The 11,369-nt window shown below is 40.9% G+C and overlaps 1 protein-coding gene across 1 annotated transcript; it reads right to left on the bottom strand.

Annotated features, from left to right (window-relative positions):
* Window positions 1-33: 33 nt before the first annotated feature.
* LOC122831077 lies at window positions 34-10,529 on the bottom strand. The gene is made up of 9 exons (XM_044117007.1): window positions 10,372-10,529; window positions 9,231-9,327; window positions 8,961-9,135; window positions 6,620-6,765; window positions 2,659-2,835; window positions 2,147-2,263; window positions 1,406-1,492; window positions 841-988; window positions 34-765 (listed from the first exon to the last, which is right to left on the bottom strand). The coding sequence occupies exons 1-9, from the start codon at window positions 10,383-10,385 to the stop codon at window positions 749-751; spliced, it is 978 nt and encodes a 325-aa protein (XP_043972942.1). The 5' UTR covers window positions 10,386-10,529; the 3' UTR covers window positions 34-748.
* Window positions 10,530-11,369: the final 840 nt, after the last annotated feature.

The following is an 11,369-nucleotide window of genomic DNA, read 5'->3' as shown; positions in this document are numbered from 1 at the left end:
AACATTTACAGACAAATAAATGAGGAGCACTGGTTTGGTTTGGAGTTTTATTAAGAATCCAGTATATAAAAAAAACATTGAGCGCATCAAGGTGCAGAGTGACGTTAAGAAATCTGAGTGAGCAAAAGTAGTACATAAAACAAATGCAAATCAGTCCATCACCAGAGGGGAACGTTATTCACTTTACAAAAAAATATACCAACATCCAGTTTAAATATTACAGTGTATCTTACAGTGAAGGTACAAATAGAAATCTCTCTGCGGTTCCTTAAGGAACAGAGCAGATTGGTGGAATACTTGTCACGCAAATAAGAAAGTCCAGCAGAGCTCTGTTCAGGCTTATGTGAAGGAAAATAAACATAAATATAGCACTTTTAAGTCACTAATAAAATTAGGCAAAAAATGAGAAGCCTTTGGCTTTTTATGTGCTGATTATCTGTGCTTTTAAGAACATAATTAATCAGAATACAAACAATTTAGATTAGAAAACAGCTCAGCACACCGACCGATTCTAACGCGAGGTGTGAATGCAAGTACGAAAGCTGACATTTCATACTGCAAACAATCTGGTGAAGCTAAGTTTAGATGGACAGCTCATTAGAGTTAATAAGTGTGTAAATAAAATGCTTGGTCAATGCTTTGGTAGAGTTAATGCTGGATAAACGTCGGAGCTCCACATTCATTGTCCCGGCTGCAGAAGCTGCGGCGGCGGCGGTCCTCCATGCAGCGGCCAGCCGATGTGGAATCTCTAGCTGGATGTAAACACTGCGCAGAAAAACACACGACAGCATGAAAGGAAAGACCAGACGGGAGATTCTCAGCTTTGGGTTTAAAGCTCACTTCTCTCTCTGAGGCCCTGTCCGAAGCTCTGCACCAGCCTGATGAGGCTCCACAACAAGACGCCTTTGATCAGCAGCGAAATCAACGCTCCGGTGACGGTGGCCGCCTCCAGGGTGTACGTCTGGTCGTGGAACCACTTCTCTATCACCTGGGAGAAAAACCAACCACGAGGTTCTGTGTTACTATGTTACATCTCCATGTTTGCTTCTTGCGATTGTGATGGTTTCAAAGAGAAAACGGTTCTCGGATGTGAGAATACACATCCGAGAACTAGGATTTAGTTCCTTTCCTGTGTGAAGAGCAGGTGAAGCCAGTTTTTTTTTTTTTTTTTTTATTACTTCCAGCATGTCCAGGAACAAGAGAGACTTTGGGGGAAATAAGCCAGAAGTGTTTCAGGAAGGGGCGAGGCAAAGGGCAGGGTCTCTTGTTCCATACTGCCATTAAAATCCTCAAAACCCGTCATAATAAAAGTGTTTAAGGAAACACGGGGTAGATTTACCATCACAAGCTGTTTTTTCTTGGGAGCAAGCATGGCCATTCTCTAGAGGAGTTAATATCTACGTACCGAGTACAACAGGTAAATGAAGAAGGCCACTTCAGGAAGGTTCTGCACCATGAAGACCCAAACAAGGACCTTGGCTTCCTTCAAAACCTGAAAAACAGTTGAGCTGTTATTCTAGATCCGTCGGCTGTGCAGAAATCTGCGGTCACGTCTCTGACTCCGGCGTAGAGAGAAATACTGCTGGAGTTTTAGTCTGATCCAGATGCATCCGGCAGGCGCTCAGCCAGATCGGGTCCACTCTACATGAGTACTGGCAGGAAAATATGGAATATCAGAAATGACTGAATTATTCATCAATTTAACAACATGTTTCCATCAGTCCAATATGGAACATGGAGGTTTTATGTGATAGGAAAGGAAGTCAGTGAACACAACTCTAATGTAAAAAAGAATTAGGGCTAACCAACACTACCAAAAATATTCCTAAAATTGATTACGGGCTAAACCAATTCAAATCCAAAGCACATTCCGCATTCATTTCACTTATCAACATTGCCACACTTTACAGATTTGGAAAGCAAATTGAAGGCAAGATATTGAAAAGTTCAAGGAGTTTGACAACTTCTGCGAGGCTCTGTGATCGTCTGTTCAGTTTCTGCAGTCTAAACGTGAAAGCAGGGATTTAAAGAACTGCGCGTTAAAAAGATTATTTCTGTAACTTTTTCTTTCAACCTTTGTCACCCTGCAGATGATCAGCGCTCCATGTTTTAATCATCAATCATTATCATCATCATCCTCTCTCACCGCAACAGCTCCGACGACGGCGGTGGCGAAAGCCCAGAACACTCCGACCCCCAGGATGATGGTGTTGGCAGCGGACATGGCGGAGGCCGACGTTGTGATCAGGATGCACAGACACAGCTGGAAACATCGCGGACAGGACAGAGATCTCAGAACGAATCCAACGGCGTCAGAGGTCGGAACGTGACGCAGCAGGGACCAGAGGAACGTGTGTGGAGAGGCCCAACATGGCCGCCGCTACACGTGCCGTGTCCCTGTTTTTCCAGACAGGCATGTCAGAGAACTGGAAGGACGACATTCGTTATGCATGACTGTTGTGACTGTCATGTATGACGAATGTCGTTATCGGCCTCGCTGGCTTCGTAGTAATGCAGCGTGTCACGTCCACAAACCTAACCTGGATGTCCAGAGGCTCTCAGGAGCCCTCGGGTTTAACCTGCCGAGGTCTTTGAGTGGCAAACGAGCAACGCTGAGAAAAACAAGGCGAGGGAGACGGTTTCATCCGGCAGACTTACCTGAGCCTGCAGGTCAAAGGTCACCATGGAGAAACAGAGGTTGAGGAGGAAGTACTGCTCCTGCATGCTCTCCAGGGCCCCGCCCACACGGAACGCCATCATGTTGGGCCTCTGGATGAGCACCGTGGTGCAGAGCACGTGTATGACGCCCAGGCACATGATGCACACGAAGCGAGCCTGAAACACAAACGGGAGCTTTGAACTCCGTCGCTCCGGTGCATCGGGTTTAGTACCCGATGTGTCTGACTCAGCCGACGGCAAGGTTTACGTAAAAACGAGCCCACGCAAATCCGCTCGATTTTCATCTCTTGTCTAAGCGCTTCGTCTGGGATTTCTGCCATTCACTTGGATTTCTCCTGTAGAATTTCAACAGGGTCAGTCAGGGAGCACAAGGAGAATTTGTGAACGATGACTGCTCTGTTGTAGTTTGCCCGTAGTTTTAGCAGTGACAGCGCAGGAAGAGAACAAAGCGTTGTCGTCTATTTAGCCTCATTCTATCTAAACACAGATGGCCAGTCATCCCAGTTTCCTAAATCCCAGTTTTCATGGTGGGTTTGGTGGCTTCAGGGTGTCTCACACCAATCCTCACCAATCACGGTGTTCAGAATAAAGGTCAAAAAGTTTGATTTTAGTCTCACCTGAATAATAGTCAACTAATTTAGAAATCAATTCATCGTTAATTGAAGCATCCAGATAAAAAAAAAAGAACAAGCACCCTCAGTTTAGTAATTAAGCCAAAACTACTTATTGTACTTATTGTTCAAGACGTTTCTTTCTTTGTACGCATGTTGTGTTTTAAATGTGGAAAATGTGCATTTTTAAACTTCTGCGGCGAGGCTCTGAGAAGTCGGCATCCGCCCTGCAGCAGTCGGAGCGATCTGAGTTTGGAGACGCTGACACGGCGGAGTGGAGTGGGGTCACCATGCAGAGGTCACCCAGGCGACTGCCTACTGTAACTAAGGCTGACTGCTAATGGCAGCTCTACATTACCCAGTATAAAAAAAATAAAATTCTAACTATTCCTTTAAAGACGCACTTCTGTCTATCTGCAAGCCAACAGGCAGAGCCCTGCAGTCAGAAATGCCCAGCATGCAGCGTTTCCTGGAGCTCTCTAGGTCTGCTTGTCATGAACTCTCTACTACAGCAGCACAGATAAAAACAAAATAAATAAACAAAAAGGTATGTGTACAGGTAAGTTACAGCTGGCCAGAATCCCTGCAGTGCTCCTGCTTCTACTTTCTGTGCTGTCAGATCGCCGTGACTACCACCAGACAGCTCGGAGGCAGATGGATCGGCTTCATGTGATGCAGGCCGAGACAAAAAGATCAACCTGACGTTTTTAAAAACGCTCAAATTTCACTTTACAGCCACACGGAGCAACAGCGACACCAAGTGGAAGAAAGGAAACTAGCAGCCTGCTCAATGATGAATTGAGGACAGGATGTTGGTGATGCTTTAATGAAATTTAAATCCTAAAAATAAAACGGTGCCATTTTAGCTGGCATACAGTGTGAAAAAAAGTATCCACGCCCCCCAATGGAGTTCTTCTGTTTAATTTTTTTCTGTCAGACTCCCATGTTTCTGACATTTTCATGTCACAAACACACCAGCAGGTCCACTTCTTTAGGGCAAAAATAGTGAAGGTTTTCCTATGGTCTAGTCAAAGTCAAGACTTAAACCATATTGGAAGCTATAGCATGACCTTTAAACAGGGCATTTATGCTTGAAAACCCTCCAAAGTGGTTTAATTAAAACAAATCTGCTAAAACGAGTTGGTGAATATTCCCGTTCAAGGGAAATTCAGTCATCATTTAACAACTGCCTTTTGTATTTACTCTGTTAATACAAAGTGTGAGTAAAACGAGTAAAAACCTGCAACGGGCAGTAAGGGGGGAGGAGAACACAGTGAAAACCCAGCGGCTGAGAAACGAGCTGCATGTTTTCCTCATTCCACGATGGTCCTAATGAAGAGCCTCAAGTCTTCAGGCAGACGGCACAAAGTTTTGTTTGGTAGAGTTTTGGCTCAAAGGTGGAACCCTACGATCAAATAATCAGCCATTACTGACAGTTCCTCTGACCCGACTTAAGAGCAAAGGAGATCAGGCTCTTTCTGCTGTTGCTCCTATTCTATGGAATAATCTACCTTTCCAGATTAGATCTTCCCACTGCCTGGATCATTTTAAATTGCTTCTCAAAACTCATTTTTAATCTTTGGCATTTAATTGAACTAGTGTTTTGATACTTTGTTTTATTTATTTGTGTTGTTGTCACTCTTGTACAGCACTTTGGTGCAGTTCTATGCCTGTTTTAAAGTGCTATATAAATAAATTTGACATTGACATTGACATTGTAAACAAGTGTGAGTAAAACAAGTAAAAACCTGCAACAGGCAGTAAGGGGGGAGGAGAACACAGTGAAAACCCAGAGGCTGAGAAACGAGCTGCATGTTTTCCTCATTCCACGATGGTCCTAATGAAGAGCCTCAAGTCTTCAGGCAGACGGCACAAAGTTTTGTTTGGTAGAGTTTTGGCTCAAAGGTGGAAGTTTTTCAATGTCTATAGAAAGTGGAAGTACCCACTAACTGAATTTAAATACAGCTTTATGTTATTTCTAAGATATTGTTATTGTTCGTATCCGACTCAAACTCCGTCAGCTGCCTCGCCAACGTCGGCCGAGTGTTGAGTCTTGCTTGCACAGCTGATATTGTCACAGTAACAAACTTGAACTCAGTCTTTTGACATCCAAAAAGAGCTTTGCTGTCGGTGCAAAAATCTTTAGCCACACAGTTTAAATATATAAATATCTTCATATTTACAATAATTTACAGTTCCTCATGGTATGAGAATAGTCAAGAAATACTTTTTATAACGTAGAAATACTCAATCGAACATGTTCTTACTTGTGTTTAGGAGTTCTTATAAAATTTTAAAGAAGTTAATAGTTCTCCAGATTTTCTAAAGGTCCTTTAATTAAAGTGTCTCATTGATTTTAGTGTCAGTCAAATATCTGATAATGCTCACAACAATGTTTTTTTTGGTAAAAACACAAAATACTAACTTGTGAATTATCGAGGCAGAAAAAAAGCCCGTTGTGTCTAAACTTATTAAAGAAGTGAATTCAGATGTTTTGGCTCTTTCTTACTATCAGCTGATAATCCAATCATCAGCTGATGATTGGATTATCAGCATCTGATAATCCAGAGACAGATCCAGACTTGTTTCTGAGACCTGATGCGTCTTATTTTTGTCCTTTATTTTCCCCCATACACACTGTTACTGTAGTGTGTGTGTGCTTCAGAAATGGACAGAAAGTTAAGGCGAAAAACTGTTAAAGACAAAGAAGGAGAAAAAAAAAACAAAAACAGAAAGACATAATAACCTGTTTTAGGTTATGCCACAAACATTTCATTTGGATTTTGCCCCAAACGTTGTCTAGTCCAGTACCCTCATTTTGGTTTCCTTTGAGCTATTTAGACGACTGAACATCTACGCTAAACGTCACAAACTGATGGGCAGACGTTGTTCTCCAGGATTATTTTTCACCATTTTGCCTCAGTTGAATCACGACCAACAACCAGGTCAACGAGGTCTGCAGCGCTTTATGTTGTTGTCGATTTGCTTTTGGTATAATTTAGGAATTGCACACATACGTGGACAATTCACCACAGTTTCACAGGTTCTCACTTTATTTCCCCGGAGGTCCAATCACTCAGAGTTCAGATGCGTTTTAACGGGACTGTAGTGATGCTTCACTAATGTGTTGGAAAATAGCTGGAAACGTGGCATTCTGGGTATTCAGCTGATCAAAACAAAAAGGACAACATTTCTCATAGAGATTTGGTTTGCTTGTTAACATTTTGAGATAATCTTTTCTTTCCTTATTTACCCTCTAAACTGAAGATGATTTATTCATGTTGACAAATGTAATATTCCCAGCCTTGATAGCGTGTGCAGCGACTCACCAGCACCTCCTGTTTGCCCTTAGAGCCCACCACGGAGAAGTTGACCACCGATCGGATCATGACCACCAGCACGCTGAGCACAAACGCCACCAGCTCCTGTCGGTTCTCCTGCAGCACGCCGCGGCTGATGTAGTAGATGCAGAACACTGAGGGGAAGCAGAGGAGGAGGAACTCTCATCTTTCATGTTTGAGAAGTCGATACAATTTTTTTTTTAAAAACCCGTCTCTGCTCATTTCACCGTCCCGTTGCGCCGAAGGTTTCTCCGGTAGCTAATTCTGTTTGTCGTCTGATGAAACGTGGTTTTGAGAATCTTCTGCAAATGAAAATCGGAAATCCGTCTTCAACCCCCAAAGCTCCAGCTTCGCGCATCAAGATCTTATCTTCAAAACCTTTTTTCACTCGGCGAATTATAGATTATGGTTAATTATGATGACTTTCCGCTTACAGCGATTTAATATTTTGATATTTAAAATTCAAATATCAAATCAGATGAATAAAAAACTGAGGGCTTAATGAAAAGTGCAACGTTTAATATCCGTTATTGGTTATTTTCAAACCAAATTTTCTAACTTTTAGTCTGGAAAACGAGACTCTTCATAACAGATTCTAATTCATTGAATATAACTGTAAATACTAACTAGGCTACTTCTAAAGATGGCTGGTTACAAATAATGATTTTTTTAGTAACTGATTAGCCTATTGATTGTTCTGATGATTAATAGATTAATAATTAATCAAACAAAAAAATTGGCATATTCAGCAGATTTTTCATTCAACCACTTAAGCCTTTTCTTTGCAATATTAGAAATCAATGAAAGATGCAAATAAACAAATAATTCAAACCCTTTCTTAAGTAAAACAAATAAACATTTCATTGCCTAAAAGGCAACAACACAGCATTCCTCTAGTTAATTTGAACTGGGTGAATAAATAAAAATAGCAACTTAAGGAGTTTGGGGCAAAACGTATCAACAGACAAAGTTATTCATATCTTAAATGCAAAATGTACAAATATTTTGTACAATTTTCACTTAATTACTGCTTTGAATATGTTGTTTGTTTGTTTTTTGTTCTTTTGAGTCTGTATATACTACAGTTGAAGATTGATTACTAAATTAGTTGGCGATTATTTGAATAACCGATTCATCAGGATTCATCTGATTAATCGTTTCAGTCCTAAATGCAAAATACAAGCTATTAAAACTATCCAGTCAAAGTTAAATACATGGAAGTTTTTTTTGTGAATACTTTTACAAGACACCAGAGAGCGAATTTATAACCTATATTTGGCAAAAGTTGATCTGGAAGACAGAAACTAAACTGAACCAGTTGAAATGATTCAGAGTCGTTTCCCATAATGTCATCAGTGTTGATTATGTTGCAGCATAAGCTAAAACAAAGAGCTGAAACTTAATTACTGGAGCACCACTCCCTTGAGTCCCTCCTTTAAACTACTGACTTCCAACTTTGCGGGCTGAAGACAGAAGCGGTGCTCGTCTCCACCATTCTGAGTGCAGAAAATAATTTCTTTTTAAAAGATTCGTTCCGGTTTCACTGTGAAAGTTTACCGGCAGCTCGGGGTTCCTGATGAGGACAGCGGAGAAAGAGGAAACTGTCGTTTGGGAGTTCAGTTGTGGGTTTAATTTGGCTAAATCGAGTTGGGGGAGCAAAAACCCGGAGAGTTGCGTAAAAAGAATAAAAACAAACGAAGTGTGAGTCGCCTTGATAAAACGCCGCTGACATCTGACAAGCATCCAACGTTGCACGTTGTGATCCTCGATGTGCAAGTTCATGACTTCAGAAGGAAAAAGCGTTCAGAAACCGAGTCGGCAGGGGCTTACTGAGGAGGAAGGTGGCCGCCGCGACGTGAAACCAGAAGAGGAAGTTGGGATTTTCAGTTTTTGAATGAAAACTTCAACAGTTTTTCTCGCAGATTAGATTCGTCAGCTCTTTTTGAGCTTTCGAAAAGAGTCACTTTGCTCCAGTCTGTTCTCTTCTCTAAAATAACCTGCATCACTGCAACCACAATCATGAGGAATTATTTAGGATGCAGCAAAGTAGGCTCATACTTTGAAGAAACTAAAACATGGAAACTGAAAACGTTTGTTGAAGACGAGGGCAGCAGAGAAGCGAAACTTCATTCTGATCCGAACGGCGGAGGAATTGTTTTTTTCTTTTATCAGCGTGAGCATAGGAAGACATCAGTAATCCTCTGTGTTCACCTCCTCCACAGTTTGCACCGCACGATTACAGCAGCAGGACTTCTGCTTTCAGCCCCGAGCGGAGGCGATCGCAGCGACCGCCTCGCTCCTTGGCGTCAGGCAAACGTGAAGCACTCACATATCCCGACCAGCTGGATGAGGGACACGGTGAAGTTGTCCTCGTCGGAAACGTCCGTGTCCTTGTGCTGCTTGTAGATGCTGGACACGGTGAGGCTGAGCAGCACCAGCAGGGACACGATGGTGAAGCAGAAGTAGGTCTTCACCAGGGCGGACAGCTCCGACCACGACTTTATCTGCAGGACGGAGGGGACAGAGAGTCTGAAACAGGTCGTGAGGAGGGAGGGAGAGAGGGGCAATTTGTGTTGGTGTAAAAGGCAGATCTGCTCACCGGTCCACATGGCGTAGGAATCAGACTCTGGTGTCTCGGCCTCAGGTTCGGAGACAGAAGATCTGGGCTCTGGTGCTGCTGGTTGGCCAACAACGGACTGAAAAAGTCAACATTCAATATTGTGCAAATCTCAGATTTTCTCTTGAATGAAACCTTAAAAAAGCAACAAAAAAAAACAACTTGGGAACTCTTCCTCTCTTGTGCAGAACCCAAATTATTTCTCACTATGTTAGGAAAGCATTATGGCAGAAAGAGTAAATGGACTGAACTTATACAGTGGTTTTTCCAATCATTTTGACCACTCAAAAAGTGCTTTACACCAGAGTGACATTCACCCAGTCGCACTCACACACTTATACACCAATACACAGAGTGGTAGGGGTGAGGATGGACCTAAAAAATTATTCTTTTTTTTCTTTTTCTGAGATGTGTGGCAGATTTATTTCATCCTTTGTTTCTTTTGCCTTTTCATATTGATATTGTTTAAATACAAAGGTTTCCTTTATGATTTATTTGGGAGGGACCATTCTAGACTTTTCCAAGATTTGGGGGGTCCGGATCCCCCTGAACACCTCAGATTTCCGCCCATGGAAAGTTGTAAAAATATCATAGCTACATTAAGACCTTTAAGTAATATTCAGTATGTCACTGTTACTGTTATTTTCCTTAATAAGAACACTTTGATTAGAGGACAAGTTGTTTTCTCAGATATAAAGAGACTGTATTACAGGAGTCACATCCTTCTCTATTTTCATGCAACACTGCCAGTTCCTAAAACCACACGTTTAAACACACCCTGGACTTCCCCATGATTTCAACGTTCAAGGAATGATTTCCAAATTCAACAATGACTGAGAAGAAGACATCTATGCGCGTTTCAATGCAGTTTTTAGCTTAATTTCCATCCACATGACTCCCATTTCCCTACAGTACAGTCTGAATTTCCCAGCTGACTGTTTCTCGCTGTTTATCTTCTACTGAGCTTTCTGTTAGATAAGCAGCTGTGAGCGATTATAACTTGTTAATAAGAAAACAAGACAGCATCCACACATATCCCAACAGTTTCTGTCTGATATTTACTCAGTACGCAGGAGACGTCATGACAAAAATGATAAATAAATACGTAAATGAAGCTGCTGACCTTGTTTCGTCCATTTCCCCACGGAGGAACCCGGACTTTACATTCCTGCGACGTGTTTTAACCTGCGTGACCAACCCTGATCTACTCAGGATCCCTTTGACATTTTACTCCAACATCCACAGGAAAAACTCTTCGTCACGATTTTTTTTTTTGCTGTATTTGTTCTTCCTCCTCTGTCTAGAGGTGCTCCTGCCCCCTAGAGGACACAGAGAAGTAGTGCAATTCAATACCGTGCAAAAGATTTAAGATTTTATTTTATTTTATTTAGAAATTATAAATTTATAAATATAATTACATTTAATATAATTACATTTATAATTTAATTATAAATTAAATTACAATTTAATCCCTATTAATTTATAATAACCCTATTATAAGTTTATAAATTATAAATTTATAAATATCCAAAAGTTAATATTTTTCTCCTCCACTGTTAGAACTTTGAATTTTTATCATACAGAGCACAATGGCCCAATTCAAATGTTTTCCAAGCCAATGTTACCTATCAATGTCTACACCAGAGAATTGTTTTTTACAATACATTTCTAAATAAGTTTCCCCAAGCCTTCATTCATACTTTAAAAAAACGCAGCTGCCCGTACCAAAGAGACATTTTGGGGTTTTTTTAAAAAAAAAAGATAAAGAAAAAACTCAAGAGTATTGTAAAAGTAAAAAGTAAAAATGCAATAATGTCCAGTGAACCCTTGTTTGAAGCATTTGTCATGCTGAATGTCTTTCAAACAAACTTGTAGAGAGTTTGTCTTAAACATCAATAGAAGAGCTTGGTTAAAATGAATGCAGCTCCTTACAAATAGACATTTGAGAGTAAATGAAGCAAATTCTCTGACCAAGGGTACATAAATGTACATATGTTGTACATTTTGATATATGATTCTATGTGCAAAAAATTTTTGTTTTCCAAAAAGATGGTAGCACAATATAAGTAAAGATAAATAATTAGCTAAGACAAAGCAGGAAAAAAAACTCAACTGAAAATC

This window comes from Gambusia affinis, linkage group LG01 (genome assembly GCF_019740435.1).
Source record: "Gambusia affinis linkage group LG01, SWU_Gaff_1.0, whole genome shotgun sequence".
Taxonomy (NCBI): domain Eukaryota; kingdom Metazoa; phylum Chordata; class Actinopteri; order Cyprinodontiformes; family Poeciliidae; genus Gambusia; species Gambusia affinis.
This window is presented reverse-complemented; position numbering and strand designations above follow the sequence as displayed.

Excerpts from the sequence above, each read along its gene's own strand:
- LOC122831077 (XM_044117007.1), bottom strand. Across the intron at positions 2,264-2,658 it reads CCTTTGACCTGCAGGCTCAG|CTGTGTCTGTGCATCCTGAT; the intron begins GTAAGTCTGCCG and ends CGATGTTTCCAG. Across the intron at positions 1,493-2,146 it reads CCGTCGTCGGAGCTGTTGCG|GTTTTGAAGGAAGCCAAGGT; the intron begins GTGAGAGAGGAT and ends ACTGTTTTTCAG.